Below are 19,153 nucleotides of genomic sequence, written 5' to 3' on the forward strand. Positions count from 1 at the left end.
CTCGTATACTAGATATCTATTTGAACTAAATCTATGGGAATGCTAACGGTAGGAACTTGGAATGTGAAAGGCTTGAATTGCCCGATTATACGGAGGAAAGTGTCGTCAAAACTTTGGAGGGAACGAATTGATGTGATCTTCTTCCAAGAGATGCACTTTGTGGAAGGTGCTGGAAAACCATGTTCTAATTCAAGATACACAAAAATGTGGCTGAACTCCTTCACCTCCAATTCTAGGGGAGTTGGGATTTTGTGTGGAAAAAGTTGCTATGGATGCTGTGGGACGTATAATCCGAGTTGACTTGCACTATGAGGATAGACTTATCACCTTTGGTTCCATTTATGGCCTGTGTACAGCTGGTGGGAATTTCTTTGATACTCTGAGGCAGTTATTGTGTAGCATGAGAGGAGAGTTGATTGTCTTAGGAGGAAACTAACTGTGTTCTAGATTTTAAGATGGATAGATCTTCAGTGTGTTCTTTTACTGATCAAAGGTATAGTAGAGAATTTAGAGAGTTTTTAGAAGTTTTGATCTGGTGGATGCGTGGAGGATTGTAAATCAGGATGAAAGGTTTCTCTTTGTTTCCTCTGCGCATGACTCCTTTTCAAGGCTTGACTACATACTCATATCTGACAAATTGGTTGAGACTATAAGTGAGGCTCAAATCTGTGAACGATATCTTTCTGATCGATTCGTTAAAGTTAAATTGCTGTTTGATTTGCACAAACAACTCTTGTAGGTGGAGATTGAAGCCGTTTATTCTGAAGGAGGAAAATGCTTTACGTTCACTAAATGACTATCTTGAGTTATTTCACTTTAAATAATGGTTCCACTGACAGTTTTTTTGTATGGGAGTCCTTCAAGGCCACTATTAGAGGTAACTTAATTAACTGGACTGCTAGGGTGAGAAGAAAGGGGGAAACAAAAGGTGAGAGGTCTTGAATGGGAATTGGGTGATTTGCAGTGTACCATTGGCCACAGTAGAGCTGCAGAAGATCGGATAAAGATGGAAAAGAAAGGAATTGTTGAAGTGTGAAATTGACGCTCATGCTGAGCATGGTTTCTTCTATACTAAGCAGCGGCTTTGGGAGGTAGGTGATTGTAGTGGTAGGCTGCTGGCAAATAGGTTGAGGGGATTTTGCGAGAGGTCTTTTATTTAAAAAAATAGATAATAGTTCAGGTAAAGTTTTGGTCAGAAAGAAAGAGATAAGTGAGTGCTTTTGCTCCGTCAACGCAACTTCATATGCCGAGGATCGTACTCCATTGGAAAGCGAGCTGAGATTTTTCATAAGATTGATGTTCCCCGTTTGTCCAGTGATGCCAGAGAGTTTTTAGATGCTCAAATATTAGTTGAGGTTTTGCAGGCTATCCAAAACATGAAATCTGGAAAGTCACCGAGTCTAGACGGATTACCAACTGAATTTCATCAATCCTTTGATGAACTGATAGCACCAGAATTATGTGCTCTTTAGAGCCGGTGTTTTATGGAGGGTTCTTTGTCTCTGTCAATGAAAGAAGCAGTTATAACTGATTCACAAAACAGGAAGGGATGCTTCTAAATGTTGTAACTATCTCCCTATATCTCTTCTTAACGTAGATGTTAAGATATTCACTAAAATCTTGGCGAACAGATTGGATACGTTTATGGGTAATTTGATAGATGAGTAGGATTTATGAAGCACCGCTGTGGTTATGAGAACATTAGAACCCTCCTTGATATTTTGAATCTGTCAAACACAGAAACAGAAAATCTGCTTTTTATTTTTTTTAGACGCAGAGAAGGCTTTAGATAGTGTAAACTGGACTTTCTTAAAATTTACTCTGTTGAAGATTGGCTTTGGTCCCTTATTTAATAATGTTGTTAGAGCTTTGCAGTCAGATATCAGTGCCAGAGTTTGAGTAAATGGGATAGGTCGGCTTCTTTTAAGCTTTTTAAGGGCACACGTCAAGGGTGTCCCTTGTCACCTTACATTTTCAATCTAGCTATGGAACCATTTCTAATTTATATTCGACAAGCTGTGTGTCTTTCAGGGTTTAAAGTAGGAGAGATATAAGTTAAAGCACTAGCTTACGCAGATGATGTCACTATTGTCCTTGGCAACCCTGTGGAGATGGGTACTATTTTAAGAGCTATGGTTGAGGAGGTTGGTAGCCTCTCAGGTTACAAAATAAATTGAGAAAAAACAGTGGTGTTTCCGGTTCAGAATACGCCTGTGCGTAACCAATTGATGGACTGGAATTGTAAATGGGAAAATGAATGTGTGAAATATTTAGGGATATATCTCAATAAGGACTTAAGAGGAATGGCTGGATTTAATGTGGACAGAGTCATAGAAACTCTTTGGCGAGATATCCATAAGAGGGGAGGCTCTCATTATCTGTTTGGGCTAAGATGAACGCCATCAAGATGGTTCTTTTACCTAAGGTTTTATACATTATCCAGTCACTTCCATTAAGATTCACCAAAAAGCTCCTGGGTCGAGTAGATAAAAGTTTGTCACAGGTTTTTATGGGGTATTGGGAAACGAATCATTCGATACTTTGGTATTTTAGGTCTAAGTGTTCATGATGGGGGGTTCGGTTATCCCATTCTTGATTATTACTGTAAAGGTTTTTTGGCAAACAAATCGGTTGCTTATTTTTCTGTGAATGAGTTGGAGATTCCTCTATGGGCTCGGTTAGAGGAATACATAATGAGAACTTTCCTCCTTAAAAGTTTGTATTCCTTTGGCAGGATACCAAGGCCGTTTGCCAATTTGCAAGCGTTGATAGCTACTAAAGATGCTGTCGCTTCATTGATATCAAGTGGTGGACAGGGATTATTTATGTACAGGGAGGCCTCTATCTGGCAGAATTCAGGGTTACAAATTGATAATAAGACGTTGGTTGTGTTGGAGGAGTTGGATAAACAGAGGCATATTACTGGTAGAAGATGTCTGGTGTGATGGTGATGGGGAAATGTACACCTTTGGATTCTTACAAAGGAAGTTTGGCTTACAGAAACAGGAACAAAGGAGGTATAATTTGTTAAAAACATTGTTAGTTGAAAGACGAGCTATGATGACCACTCCTCTGATTCAGAGACCCGAGAGGTGTGTTTTATTATGGCTGCTCCTCAGAAGATGTCCAATTTTTTTTAAACTCTTCCCGGTTGAGAATCATTCACTTGATTCTTGGGATAACTTGAGACTTGCATGGTCTAATGAGTTAGAAGTGGATTTATCCTTGAAAGAATGGGAAAACATATGGAGAGTTCCGATTAAAACGAAAGTGGACATAAATTTACGCTACATCCAACAGAGGATTTTAGAGCATTTTTTTTGGACTCCAGATAGAATGAATAGATTTGGATTAAGTGACAGTGATAGGTGTTGGGGTTGTTTGAAGGAAAAGGGTACATGTTACACATGTTGTGGAATTGTTCAAAGGTGAACGGTTTTTGGAACGATGTACTAGATAGGTGTGGAATATTACTTTTCCAAGAACTCCTGTGGCTGTATTTATGAAATCCCCAAGTTGTGTTCGGCATCTGGATTATGTGATGTTGTGTTGGGTCACTAAAGTTCTTCTGGTGGCCACTAGACACATCTTGTGTGTCTGCAAAATGAGGAAAAAACCATGCGTTGAAGAGTGGCTAGTACTTGTGCAGCTCCTTTCCCGTTTTGAGAAGATCAAATTTGGTAAACTGCATAGAGATGTAGCTTATAATGAGCAATTGAGTGTTTTTAATGAATTTAATGCTTAATATTTGACCAGGGTTAGATTTGCTTATATTTAAATTTTCTAAGAGGGGGTTGGTTTGGGGGAGTTAGTGTTTCGTTGTGTCTTGTGTTGGTTTGTGTATTATTGGTATGATTGACAATATTTTATCAAACTTTCGTTAGACATTCTAAAATCTTGCAGATATTCTTAATGTTTTTGCAATTTTGTATTAGTTCAAGTTCCATTATGATTACTACTTCATTGTTTTGATTACATTGTACTGATTTACTATTTTAATGTAGACGTTTGTTATTATATTGAGGTTGTCTTTTAAAAAAATTAAAATAAAAGGTGAAAAAAAAATAACTCCCTTAACCGATTAGCGCTCGCTCAGGCAAATTCTGGGAAAATATTTTATGCCGCCCCAACTTTCTAAATATCACAAGCAACTAATGTGACAAGTCACACAGGCAGCAGGAAGGTACAGGGCACCTGAACACATCCTGAAAAGCACCAAGCAGCAGTCAGACTACACCTTCATGACTTTTGCACAACTACATTTCTGCATTTTAAAAAAAGATCACGAACTTGACCTACTTATTAAAAAGAGCATTCATTGACAAACTCCATACATTTAGATGAATTCAAAGCCCTTGCCCCTGCAGTGTATTATCAATCAACATAGAACCGCCTAGATCCATAACAGGGAGCGCCCTCCAGCCAGTGTGGAAACCTCCTTTCTAGGCTTCGAAAGTACGCGAATTGGGGGAAGAGAGGTGGGACACAGGAGAGGACGAACTGGTAGAAAACAAAAAGAAAGATATGCAGAGTTGGGGATGGGATTGCATACATACCAACATTTCCCTCCATTCTATCCAGAGACCGCTCATCCAGCCCGGTTTTTAGATTTGTCGATTAGGTGGCACTTTATACGCTGCCTATAAGTGGAAACTATTTGCACAGGAAGTTAAGGGGAGAGGTGTTATGAAACCTGCCCCTTTCCAACCCAAACACACACTCTTGGATCTCTGAGCTATCTCAGTGCTTTCAAAGGGGTGTCAATGTTATTTCCGAGCAGTCTTCAGGAAAGGCTATGGCTTAAAGGGGTAGTTCACTCTAAAATGGTTTTGTTTAAAAAAAATTGGCCATAATGAAAAATATACATAAAAACTATTTTTACAAAATGTTCCTATGTAACATTTTTGGGAAATGAGCCACAAAGTTTGCACTAGGCAGCATCAATTTTGTACATTTTAGGCAGCCTTCTGATTTTCGGTAAACTCTGCTCCCGCGGCACTAATCAAGCAAAAGCCTCCTATTAGGAGCTTTTGCTTATTGGTGCCAGAGAGCAGAGAACACCATCAGGCAGCCCAATATTGCGGCGGCTGCTGCAATCCTATGTTAATGAACTTCATTAATATAGAATTGCGGTGGCCAAAGTATTCATAATTGCCCTGACTCTTTAGGTTTCCCGCACAGGATACTTAAAACGAAGGCACTGCAATTATGAATACACTATCGTGACTTTCTTTTTAAGTTTCCTGTGCTCCCTCGGTACAGGGGAGCAGAGAAAACTTAAAACGTAAGTCACAGCAATTATGAATACCCTGCCGCACGCCCATTGCAGCGGGTCGCGGAGTGTTTATAATTGCTGGTACTTTCATTTTAAGTTTCTGGGGTAGCCCAGAAAAATGTAAACGAGAGTACTGGCATGCCGGAATATAAATCGAGGCAGCACTCACCAGGAGCACTGGGACAAGCCTCCAGCTGCAGCCTGCCAGCTTTCTCTGCTCTCCAGCAGCAATACACAGAAGGTCCCAGTAGGGAGCTTTTTCTTGATTAGTGCCACAAGAGTAGAGTTAACATGATCACAGAAGGCTTGTTAGTTTCACAAAATGGATGCCTCCTAGTCATTAAAAATCCTGACTTTGAGGCTCATTTCCCGAAAATATTACATAGGAACGTTTTGTAAAAATATGTTTAATATATATTTTTCATTATGGCCAATCTTTTCAAACAAAAAAATGTTTGAGTGAACTACCCCTTTAATTGCAGCTGCAAATCAGCTTCAGGCATATTAATGTCTTAGCCAAGTGGTCTTTCAACCAGGGGTAGGTGGGATCTTGGCAGGCTCAGACACCCACTGGGAAAACCAATCTGCACTGTGCAAGGTCACAGTGTGAACACTTTCAATCCCACGTCTCTAAAATCTGGCCATCGGCAGCCCCATGGAAATTCCAAAATTGTCTCCCATGCCTTAAACCAATTTATTGAGAAGCAATACATCGATTTCCTCTTAAAAGCAAGCTTCCGTAGTGTTGCTCTAGATATTATACTGCCAGTGACAGCAGTGGCCCTCCTATGGCCAGGTAGTTCCATTAGGACAGTGCCTGGAAATGCCTATCCGAAGCCTACACAAAAAAGACAAAACTGTTCTGTTGGCTTTACCAATACTGGGTTTATTTGCAGACTCGGAAAGCAAAGAAAAAAACAATACTGTGCTGCCATCTCCTGAAGTGAATGGTGCACGCCACGAGGGCATTTAAGGAAAAGGGATATGGGAGGGAGGGAGATAACACGAGATCGCCATAAATATTTAGTTTTAAAGATAGGATGGTGAGGGGTTGGAGACGGCAAAAGGACTATGGAAGCGGTCGAGCAGTTAAGTGGGGTGCTCTTAAATATTGGGTCACCCAAGGGTGGAAAAAACTAAAAATCCGAAAAAGCTGCGTCAAAACACAACATGGAAAACGAAATTATAATAATGACAGATTGCGACAAATAAGAACAACAAAATAACAAGAGGGAGTGTTTAAAAACTAAATGGATTATGAAACATGAGAGCAACAAGTGCCGCCGTATTCGAATTCATTTTCCACGGAGAGAATACTAAATATCCTATGGCAAGTGCAGATTTGCAGCTTTATCCACTGGATGGCGCCATTGTCACAGAACGAGGGGAAACACAATAGGAGCCGAGATGCTTGTTACAGTCCACAAACAAGGGGTTATGTTTTTAAGTCGTTGTACTCGAAGGGGCAGAACGTGGTGTTCGGGGAAGGAGAGCTCGAGCAGGGAGGGGTGTGGAGGTTGACGAGCACAGAGTCCAAAATAGGAGTGGGGGTGGGGCCACTTCAACAGCTCTAGATCAAACAAAAGGCGATCTTGTATTGGTGAACGACTAACGTACGTGGCTAGATTGTGGCTAACTGGCTAGAACTTGCGTTTTTCTCACACACACACTTCGACCCTATGCTCATATGCACGACAGAGCCCAAGGAATGGCGACCTGTATAATGGCACAGAGCTGTAAAACTCCCCTGACAGGTGATGCAGGGGCAGCGTCGGGTGACTCGACCATGGCAGTGCGCTACGCACGCTTGAGACGCGGGGGCAGTGGGTGGGTTCAACTCATACAGAGTTGTGCAGTGACACTCGCTCTACCTCAAAGGGGAGAGTTCAGGGGCACAGCGAGCATGACATGTAGAGGTGGGGGAATCTGAGAATTAATGGCGAGGGCTAAGCGAAGGAGTCTTGACTACGACTATCCGCTAGGAGCCAAACACGAACCGAACTGACAAAAGAACCGCGACACATGGCGTCGTTTCAGCCACCCCATTCCCCACAGCACAAAACCCAGACCTGGTATCTGCCTCCCCACTCTTCACAACACAACATTTTAACCATATGACAAGAAGGAAGAAAAAGGTAACAACATCATCAACAAATGTAACTTCTAAACCACATTAATATAGATTACAACTAGACACACATTCATTGCCGGATAGAGGACAAAACAGAAAATCAGGAAAAATAGAGAAAAATAAAACTATTCAACATACTAGATCCAAATCCTGATCATAAGTAAAAGGTAGTGGTAACACCAACACCACCTAACATTTCCCAAACTTGCTTCATCTACTAGGTGCACTAAACTATCGCAAACCTAAAGATAACATTTTCAGAACAGAAAACATACTACATAGTTGGCATTCCACGTTTGGCAGACGGGCAACGATAACATGATTAGACCAACTACGGACAGAGTTAAGATGTGAAACGGATTGGGAGAAGGCGCAGATTCTGTAATTAATTGAAGCTATGTGGCGTTTCAGCTACAAATATTCATTTATTTTCACTCCAAGTTCATGCGTGGAGGACTTTTCACCTACAGTGTATTGTTTGGCCACTGCTTCATTTAAACGCACGAAGCGGAAGTACGATACTTCATGACTCGGCCAAGATGAGCCACAGAGCCACATTACCTCGACTACCAGCCAAATATGAGCAAAGACAGCAACAAACCCATACCCGACATCCTGCCCATCTATGCCATGCAACACAAACCCATTCACATTCGTCCTGCCGCTACACCTTATAAAACACATCCCAGCATAACTGCCACACTACCTGCCTTCCCACAACACAAAAGCCATTCTGAAATCCTTATTTTTTTTTAAAGACAGTACACATTGAAGTGAAAGGAATGTGCCCAGGACTACGCATTTGAGTGAAGAGGTGAAGCCAGTATTTAAGCGCATTCTGTACTAAAGACAATTGACCACATATCTTCTCAGTTCAGACTAAGTATATATTAAGGCATGGCTTTATCTAAAAACTCGTGTTCATTGAGATTACTTAAAAAGAGCACACATCACAATATAAAGCAACCTGACAAAGATCTAACTCTTTATGTTGAGCAAAAGGATGACAAGTGCGAATTATCACACAAAAGGACCAAAATTGGGCAACCGGACCCTGTACAAAAGCCCAAATTCTAAACACACACAGTACAGGGTCACCATGCTTACTCATGTATTTCAAAATGCTGACAACTAGCCTGTATCACCCTACAACCACTACTAACTGGCCCCTTGAGATGGACTATACCTAGGAGGAGCTGGTGGGCCGCTTATCTAGGATGAGGGCACAGAAAGAGACTGGCCCGCTCCTAAACTAAAGCAATATTTGTGAGCACTAGTGTCTGCAAACAATTGTATTTCTCCATTTCTACATTTGGAGTGAAAATCCGAAATGTGCTACACTTTAATACTGCATCTCCAAAGGGCCAGCTAGTAGTGGTTTCAGGGTTATACAGGCTAATTTTCAGCATTTTGAAATCCATAAGTAAGCATGGTGGACCTGCACCTTGTGTGTGTTTAGTACTGGAGTAATGTCAGAGAGGGGACAACATCTCTCTTGGAGAGGCAAGACCTTTCAAACCTTAATAACATGAACACAAAACACGGGTTTCTAAAGTTATCTGAAGGGGTGGGCAGAAAATACTGTCAAGGACGTCAGAGAGGCGCCACCGCTCCGGAAAGTTTGTTTTTTACTTTATTAAATTTCTTCTAGGCCTGACTCGGCCTGTGTTTGGGCTACCAGGGTCTTGAAACTGGTGTCAAGAGCAAGTCAGCCACTTGGCCTGGGCTGGCCCATAGCCCGCCTGGCTCGCCCGCTTCTATATATGCGCTGTGGATAAAAGTGAGACCTGTGAAAAGGTACCTTCGAGGCCCCCAGAAGTGCTGCTAGTTAGGAGAGGACATCAAGCAGAAGCCGCCGACCCGCCCGTTGACAAGGAAAGACATATTTAAAATGATTTATACTTTTGGGCAGCGAGCCAGCACAGCCTAGTTCAGGTCTTGGGGAACCAGTTGCTTAAAACTCGGGTGGCGCCCATGCTCTGCCTGGCTATCTGGTGGCCACAAATGGGGCAAAGCTGCACTCACCTGTACTACAAGAGTATTCAGGGGTGAGAGCGGGTACAGATACACACAGGGTAAGGATTGGAGACATACCTGGACATAAGAGCGAGTCTCTAGTGACTGAGATGGAGCAGTGGCAAGGGCCGGTGGCTCACATGTATGTAGAAGGAGGGCCTGGGAGTTGATTTGGCGTGGCAGTGATGTGCAGAGGTCACCTGTGAACCCAGGAGCCGACTACGAGTCAAAGGCATTAGTGGCAGATGTTCGCCCATACGTGTCCATTCAGGGAACATAAACGCAGGGCATCGAAAAGCAGCTGCCACTTGAATTTAGAGAAGTTGGCGCAGGGCTGGTGAATCTAAACCCACGGAACAGTACTGTGGGGTGGGGAGATCCATGAATGAACACCGAGATGGGCATTCATGGAGAGGGTGGCTGGGGCCATGCACAGATCAGAGGCACATGCCTGCACAGTGGCAGGTTGCTTTGGGAACACACCGCAGAGACCGCAAGTAGCTTGGCAATACATGCAAAGGTTGTGCTTGAGAAGGCATCTGGTGGCTCATATAGGGGGAACACAGCAATGTTTATATTTACTACTTGGGTACCTGGACAGTTGGCCAGGGCAGCGGCGGGCTAGGGGGAGGGACTAGTGAACTAATACAGCAAAAAACGAACGGCAACACCCTCCCTGGAAAGGCTGGAGGGGCGTGAAAGGGGTGGGCATGGGCCGGGTTATTACTTGGAATGGACAGACTGGATGAAGGAGTGGGGAAACGTGGGGGGGGTTTGGGGAGGGGGGTTAACTGATGAATCCTAACATGGGGCAGAGTCTGCAGCACTTACCTGGGCTTCCACGGTTTGGGGTTGGGTAGGAGGAAGAGGACAGTGAGAACCCCAACCCTTTGCAGTAATGGCATAACTCACCTGTACTTGGAGAGGTTGTTGAGTGGTGGTGGTGCATTGCACGTGCTGTAGGTTTCACACACAGGAACTGGCAGTGAGTCACGTACAAAGAGCTGCTGGTCCTGGGAGGTAGAGCTCTTAAAGGCCTTGCGGGTGTTAATGCCTTGCAAGGAAACTGCAGACGAGAAAGACAACTGTATTAATGTCCATGTACTACACACTCTGCATGTCTGGGACAATACTGGATGAAACAAGTTGGACAGTGCTAACCAAGAGAGCACCTTTGCTACCAGTTGCCAGAGTTGACCATCAGAGGGACAGTGAGCTCCTGTGCCAGTGGTGACAATTTGACTTCTGAGAAGGTGATGTCCAGTGACACAGATGGTCAGAGTTAACCACCACCTTTGTCACCAACAGCCAACGTTGGCACAGGAGACTAAACTCAAGTGCCACGGAATAAGGAACTCTGAGGTTATTGAGCATGCTCCTTTCTTCACATATTACCTTGACAGAGGCCCAGTCCTATGATAAAAATTCACAACTGCATATGGGGTAATGTGAATTATGTGCTCACAAGAATCACCAAAACCTCTGAAGCATGTGAAGGGTGTATGGCAGTCTAATGTGCTACATGCCATCAGTTGCTTCAAAGTTGCTTCTACTGCCTCAAGCCTATACCCTGCGAGTTGCAATGCTCTGAGAAAGCACTCGCTGAAAAGCAGAAAAACATGTGGAACAGAAAGAGGGGTGAGCAATAAGGATTGTTACTTACCTGTAACTATTTTTCTCCAGCAAGGGTCTGGCATGGATTCAAGCCAGTTTTTAGCATTCAGATATGGTCAGTATATCCCATCAGGATACAGTTTGTTTGGTAATAGCCAACCACAATTTTTGACCTGAATAGTACACAAATAACTGGTCATCCTGTCTTAAGCAGGTCATTCTGGAGATGTAAAAGTTCAGCACAAGTCTAGGGTCATGCCTGTGAAGCCTTTCCTCTTCCTTCCCAGGATGTGGGGGGTTAGGTGGAGGGGGTAAAAAAATGGTAAGGTTATCTTCTGAGTGAGATGAAACTCAGACAATTTTGGGGAGAAAAGTGGGCTTCACTTTCAGTACCACGATGTCTTTATAAAAGATGTGTAAGGAGGCTTGCAGGATAAACCCTGTACCTCACTCACCCTTCGGGCAGATGCAATTGCTACTAAAAAAGATGTTTTTTAGAGTTAGTAGCCTCAAGGGGCAGGAGTGAAAAGTCTCGAATGGAGCTCCCATCAAAAAGTTTAACACTAAGTTGAGATCCCAAAGTGGGACTTGAAACGGGACTGAAGGGAAAACATTTCTCAGTCCCTTTAAGAATTGCACTATTAGAGGAATCTTAAAGACTTCCTCCGAAGTGTGCTCCAAAATAGAAAGCGCCGCCAAATATCGCAAGATGGTACCAATCTGGAGCCCCATCCGGGGCAGCTAAAATCATGGATTTCCAGAACTCTCAACCTCCTGATTATGTGAGGAATCACAGGGACTGGAGGAAATGCATACAGGAGTGGAAATCCCCAGTCCACTACGAGCAGGTCTTCTAGAGTGCCTCTAGGGGGGAAATTCCCTTGAGCAGTACAGATCGCACTTTTACCAGTCGCAAACCGATCCACTTGAGTGGTTCCCCAAAGGGTGAAGATCTCTTGAAAGACTTCCTGAGCTAGTTCCCACTCATGGGAGACTTGGACCGAACAACACCTCTCTTGAGGTAGTAGATGGCCACTGTGTTGTCCGTCATTCTTTCCCCGTACAGATGGCAGAAAGGCTTTCAGCGCTAGTCTGATTAGCCTCCGCTGTAAAAGGTTGATGTGTAGTTTGGACTCAGCTGGAGACCAACGACTGCCGATTGTCAGATCGTTGGTATGCGCTCCCCACCCGTGAGTGAGGCATTTGTCATTACTGTTATCTCCGGCCATGGTTGGCAAAAAGGTTCTCCTTTCAAGATGTTCTCCTGACAGGCACACCACTGAAGATCCAGTGAGAGACTGCTTGGGATTTGTAGGAGGTTCCTGAGAATTGTGACCAATGAGTCCTAAGAGCCCATTGGAGAGCTCTCCTTCTCAGGCGAGCCTCTGGCACCAGAAAAATGCAAGATGCCCTGAGGCTGAGCAACCTTAGAAAATCGAAGGCCGGTAGATGCTGGGCATTCTGGAATTTGTTCACCATCGGCAGAATGTCTTGAGCCCTCACCTCTGGCAGCAAGGTTTTTCCCAGGGATGCATCCAGAACTGCTCCAATGAACTGGAGTCTTTGTGATGTATCATGTGGGACTTCTTGAAGTTGAGTGAGAAGACCAGTCTGAAGGGAGTGGCAGGTGTAGCTGAAATGATCCAAGGCCTATTCTGGGTAACTGGCCCTGATCAGCCAATCGTCTAGGTAGGGGTAAACGTGAATTCCACCTCTCCTGAGACTCACTGCCACAACCGCCATCAGTATGGTGAAAACCCCTGGGGTGGAGGTCAGCCCAAATGGCAGATCTTGATACTGATGAGAACCGCCAATGACGAACCTCAGGTACTGTCTGTGATTGAGATGGATCAGCACATAAAAGTAAGCATCCTGAAGGTCCAATGATACCATCCATTCCTGAAGCTGGAGGGCCTAAAGGATCTGAGAAAGGGTTACCATCTTGAACTTGTCCAAGTCTCTCAAGTCCAAGATGGGTCTCAATCCTCCATCCTCCTTGGGGATTAGAAAATACAGCGAGTACCAACCCTTGTTCCTCTGAGCTACAGGTTCTATACCACCTTTCTCTAGTAGGGTTAAAATCTCCTGCAGAAGGAGCGGATGTTCTCCCGGTGGATGAATGAGGTTTTTGCATCTGAAGTAGTAGCCTGCTATTCTGTCAGATGCTGTGGCAATCTGCCTCCTGCTACAGTCTTGTGAATGAAGTCCACCACGGGGGAATTTTCTTTGTCCTCTTAGCTGGCTGGCCTCTGCCCCTTCCAAATGTGGAGTTGTGACGAAAGGACCTACCCCTCCAGTGTGCAACCGTGGGGCGGTTTGCAGGTTGATTGCAGCACCAAGGGATTTAGCTGCCACTTTGGAAGTTTGCATCTTCTCAAAACTCTCATCAGGTTTGTTCCCGAATAAATGAGTGCCATCAAAGGGCATGTTGAGAAGACTGGATTGTATGTCTGGGGCAAATCCTTACTTTCTCAACCAGGCAAATCTGTGCATCACTGTATTTAACGCCAAAGCTCTGCTGATACTGTCAACAAAGTCGAAACCAGTCTGGGAGGGATTCGCACATTGCATCTTTTCAATCCTTGACAATGTTTAGGAATGAGTCTGACTCTTCCCCTTTGGGTATATGGTCAGCTGCCATAGAAATGCACTCCCAAAGGGTGCATGTAAACCTTGCTAACGTGCACGTAGCATTGGCCGATTTCAAGGACATGCTCCCAGACGAAAAAACATTTTGGGCCATGGCGGCGTAACGCTCGTCGTTCCTATCCTGAAGTATTGAAGGATAGGCATTTTGCCTATTCATGGAGGTGGCCGCCTGCACCACCACACTTTCTGGCATTGGGTGTTTGGACAAGTAAAAAGGGTCAAAGTTTGAAACTCTGGACTTTTCCGTCAAGTTTATATTGACAGCCGGAATGGCCTCTGGTGCTTTCCAGTTATTAGTCACATGCCTTTGTAAGGCTTGATGAAAAGGTATAATTGGGTCTTCTTGATATCGCCAAGATCGTCTTGTTCAAAGAATGGAGAAAATTTCACTCAGCGTCTATTCCACTACCCTCATGAATGCATTCCTGTAGGTTTTTCATACATGAATCTTCTGAAATCAATGCCTCATGCACCAATGGTGTTCCATGTTGTAACCCAAAAGGCCTGGCTTCATCAAAAGATTCTTCTGCATCTTCATAAATAGAAGAAAGGGAATTGAAGAAAATAATAATAAAAAAAAGATCATGGCATGGGCGTATATGTCTTTTCCAGTGTAGTTGTCATGAAATGTGTGGTCAGGAGAGACAAAATCGTCTAGACCATCAACGTTGACTGCATTGACGGCTGCGCGGATGGCTTCAAGGAGGTCGACGCTCGAAACGTAGATGGCTTCTCCAAAGTTATCGCCGCCGATAGCGTTGACGCACCTTTTGACCCTGATGGTGTCGAATCTTTCGGCGTCGATGGCTCAGTCCTTGAGGTGACTTTCTCGACTCAAGGGATTTTTAGATCGCTCTCAAGCAGTCTTCTCCCTCACAGACATCTTTGCACCGCCTTCACTGCATTTTCTGAAGCCGGATCTGGGGTACATGACACCGAAGACTAAGCCATCTTCACGTTATTCTACTTGAAGAATGGAGAAATTATCAAACTATCGAAGATAATCCTGTCAAGGAACGAGGTGTACTGCATCCGAAGCGTAAGTGTGGAAAAATGGAATGGAGGCCAATGGGTGCTGTGCGTGCTGCATATACCTGTGGTGGTGTCGACATCGAGACGGAGGCCTCAGAGGGACACTGAGTCGACAGGCATTGATGCACAGCATCCCCTGCTGAAGAAAAGAAATTCTGAATCAGCAAAGCTTGATATTGGAAATGTCCAAGATAAGGAATACGTGGGAGGACAATCCATTCGAATAACCTTTTTGCCAAGGTCATCCTGAGCCATGTCCTTTGCAGGAGGCTCCCCAACCCAAATATTAGATTACCCTGTTCATCACCCTTCTACAAGCCTAATTATGGTTTGCATTCACATCAGAATTGTCGAATTCTTCCTCAGGGGAAGTATCGAGACCACTGGCTTTTTTTTTTTTAGTCAAGTAGCCAGGTCCTCAAAACGTGACTGATCGGAGATCAACTCTTCTTTATGGCACAGTGGGCATTCCAAAATGCTCAAATAACAGTCTTCCTCTTAGTCTATCTCAAAAATGGAACCAAAAGCTTTGAAGAAATCCTTCTTTGACTGGGGTTTGAAGGTCGAAGGTGGATCCGAGATCAGCGCCTAAGAGCCCTCAGACTTCAATTCTTTACAGCAAGGAGGGCATAGGAGCCTTTGGCTTCGATGTGGTCTCCATGGTCAATGCTACTCGAGGCAACTTTCCTGAGGCATTCTGACCCAGGCTTTTTATTGTGCGCAAGTCAAGGTCTTATTCGACTCCCTGCCGGTCTTGGAAGACAGTAGGATTGCTAGCCTTCATCAGCTCTTTTGAGGGACCAGTATGGACTGCTTTCGAAAATACATTAATGATTTGACTGAACTTTTCCCATTCAGCTACTGGAGAAGTCTTATGGGGAAAACGTACCAGACACTTATCGGGTGAGGAGTCGAAAGATTGGGAGCAATGGAGTTGTTCCTTTGATTTCTTTCATGACAAAGAGTGATGAGTCGCTCCTGGATCTCGAAAGCTTCTACTGTTTAGAGTATTTCCTGGGCATTTGTGGAGACTTGTCTCCGGTAGAAATGTTTCCTTCAGAAGATTTTCTCTTCGAAGGAGTAAAAGATGGAGACTTTTAAACTGACCGACAGACTGTTTGTTTCAACCTCTTTTTTAAGGCCTTATTGTTCGACTGACAAGAGCCACACCCAACCTTGTGATCTGTGCTGGGGCACCAGAGACAGATTCTGTGCGGATCAGTGATTGACATCTTTGAATCACAGTATGCACATCTCTTAAAGTCTGTCTTCATCGCAAACATTGTGAATAATACTCAAAAGAAAAGCGTACAATATAATCGCTAAGGCGAGTCGAACCGTTCCAAGAGCATAACATGAATGAGGAAAAATGAAACTGAGGCAACGTGCAAAGTGCGTGTTATTTGTACTCATCTATGTCACGTCTGGATGTGGGAAAAGTAACCATCAATGGCCATAGACTCAATGCCGCACAGTACCTTGTGCTGTCGAATAAGATTTCAGAGACTGCAAAGCAGGATATGGGTATATCAAAGATGAGGAATCTGTGTGAGGGCACAATCAATTAGAAACAGTTGTTTGAAAGGGAGCTACCAACTGTACGAGTAGAAGAGAGAGAGTGGTTCCTCTGATTAGAAAGACATCACGGAGCCAGAGTAGGAGGGAAGGCAAAGGCAGGGCCCCCTAGCAATAGATCTCACAGTGGTTCTGGCAGACCACATCATCCAATGCAGATTGTAGAGGCAGAAAGGGGCACAAGAAGGTTTAGCTACAAGAGGAGCAAGGGAGGTTGTCTCAGGACTCTAGAGGAAAAAAGCAAACTCCTTCCCCCAGGAACCCAGGACACTGAGGTGGACTTGATTCCATGAGCTGAGCAGTCTGGGTAAAAATCCTACATAAACTCCATCTGCTGTAGAATATGAAACAATGCGTAACGTGAACTTGGCAGTGGATTAGAAGAGGATTCGAGATCACCATAATGAGCAACGTAGAGGCCAGGGATAGGCTGCCTCACTGGACTTCGGACAAGGTCAATTGAAAGTAACACAAAACAGACTTTCCTTTTGACTTTATTCATTCTGCAAATCTGTGCTAGTTGATATTAAATGTACATTTGACTTGAACGGATTGCCATGTCATCCTCATGTGTGCTGTTCCAACAGCTCGATGGCCATGAATCACTCCTACATCTTGGACTGTTGGGATATTCAGGGCTCTCGCCCGTCACCTACATTGTTTAATGTCTATCTCAAACATCTCTATAACTGGTTAGTCACGCAGACATCACCCATATTTTGACGAGGCAGACAGTAAACACTTTGGAAAACCTTGGCTGCATCCAGCCCAACTCTGATGCCTTCAATGCCTGGATGAGGGATATTGGTTGCGTTTAAACCAAACCAAACAAGAAGTTTTTCTACTTTATAGCAACCGTCTGAAAGCAGAGATGAGACCCCTGTCTCCGTAAGTCTTTCAAACTAGGATTGATACAGCAGAAAAAGTAAAATCTCTAGATGTCCTCTGACTCCAGCCTTTCTATGGCCTCTTAGGTCAACGCTATTTTAAGTTATTCTACCATTTTCAGTCTGAATTTAACTGCAACCATTGCTTGTGCCAATGAATGCCTTTATCGTAGTCTTCAGGTCCTTCGGTACGCCATAGCCAGAACGGTAAACACTACTGGGCATGTTAATATCCCACTGGTTCTGAGAAATCCACTTTGGCTCACCCTGTCCAGGCCAGGGTTACCTTTAGGACACTTGTGACTCTCAAAGGAATATATGGTCTTGCATCCTCTTATCTTCAAACCAAGGTAAATGGTAGAAGCCCAGAAGGGATCTTCATTACATGTACAAAAGTGTAATCTCTGCCGACCAATTTATAAGGAAAAAAAGTATTGGGCCACTCCTTCCAGGTTCAAAATTGCCATGCTTTACTAACCTGTTGAGGTATGTAAGACTGATCAACATTTTTGACATTATGGATAAAATACACAAAACTGCTATTCCAATAACTCTCCTGCTAAGTCTGACTCTCCGAGTTCCAGCACTGAGGTGCTCGAATGGGCCTTGAGCACCACAGAAATTCCAAATCCAATCCAAATCAAACAGAAAAAACTGCATGCTGAGACTTAATTGTATTTTTTTCAGACCTTGACAAACTGACTGTACAAAGAAATTCTGCAAGCCGACACTTTCAGTCTAAATCCCAAAACACGACGTGCAGGGCTGGCGTTTGTGAGAAAACACAACAGTTTGGCCTGTCATGCAGGAGGCAACTAGGGCTGGTCTATGTCGGGCAACACATGAGATGGTCAGGGTCAGGAAGAGTGCTAAAAATAGTGCTTTTGTCAAGCAGTCGGAGTGCAAAGCTTAAGTATTCTAGGAGAGGGTGGGCTGATCCAGGTCAGAGGGAGGAATAGTGTGTGCTCAGCAGGGGAGTGGCTGGTCTGTGTCAAGAAGAAGGTGAAGGATGGTCTGTGTCAGCAATGGTAGAGGTCATTCTGGTGTGCGTCAGCCAAAGTGAGGGCAGGGCATGTTCATGTCAAGCAGAGGAAGGGATTGTATGGGTATGTCAGGATGAGATTGGCAGAGAAGAAATAAGGCGCGTGTAGGGCAGATGGAGCACGAGATTATTTTGTGTCAAACTGAAGGTGCCCAGAGTTGCTGCATGTCAGGCAGAGGAATTGGTGAATCAGAAGACTAAACTGCTATATCAGGCAGACAGGGCTGCATTAGTTCATAAGAGAAATGGGTAGGGCATGTCAGGTGGAAGGAGATTAAGGCTGACTACTCAGCCAGAAAGAGGCTCAATTGGTGTGCTTTAGGCAAAGACGTTTGCGAATAGAATGCCTCACAAACGCAATCCACCATTCACCAATCTTGTGACATGCTACAAACCCTGTCCATCACCAACAATGGAGCTGCTGCTCTGATGACTGTGCATCAGACTGGTGGTGCAGTCACATGCTCAGTCCTTATATCCATTACAATCATGATACGAAGGGGCGATCAGGTGAAGTGCAAAGCTTGCTGATCCAGTCAGATTGGCTCACTCACCTCACTCGGGTCATACTGTCAGATTTCCAGGTAACTCACACCAGATTACCATCTGCATAGACCCTGATATGCCCTCCCACCATACTGCCCATCTGTTGTTAACTCCTGCTCCCTTAGACTTAATTCATAGGCCAGGGCCCCCTGCTCCCTCCAAGGCACACCCCATCCCCCTTCTGCTGCCCCTCAGCATCCTGCTCCCACACACATGCAGTCTTTCGCAATCTATATTCAGTCTTCCGTCCTCTCTATGCATTCAGCGGCTCTAGGCAACTCATCCGCACTAGGCAACTCATCCACATTTATGTCCTTGCACGCTCTATGTATTCATGTAGAAGGTGCTCTACTCACTCATCCGCTGTACGCACTCACCCGCTCTTA

At 44.3% G+C, this 19,153-nt stretch overlaps 1 protein-coding gene across 2 annotated transcripts in view; it reads right to left on the reverse strand.

Moving 5' to 3' along the window:
* WASF2 (WASP family member 2) overlaps nt 1–19,153 on the reverse strand; it is a 586,462-nt gene that overhangs the window by 197,122 nt on the left and 370,187 nt on the right. For both annotated transcript variants that reach the window (XM_069622904.1, XM_069622905.1), the window contains one exon: nt 10,335–10,488. In XM_069622904.1, coding sequence (XP_069479005.1) covers nt 10,335–10,488 — 154 coding nt within the window. The remainder of the gene's footprint in view (nt 1–10,334; nt 10,489–19,153) is intronic.

This window comes from Ambystoma mexicanum, chromosome 11 (genome assembly GCF_040938575.1).
Source record: "Ambystoma mexicanum isolate Mex_15411 chromosome 11, UKY_AmexF1_1, whole genome shotgun sequence".
Taxonomy (NCBI): domain Eukaryota; kingdom Metazoa; phylum Chordata; class Amphibia; order Caudata; family Ambystomatidae; genus Ambystoma; species Ambystoma mexicanum.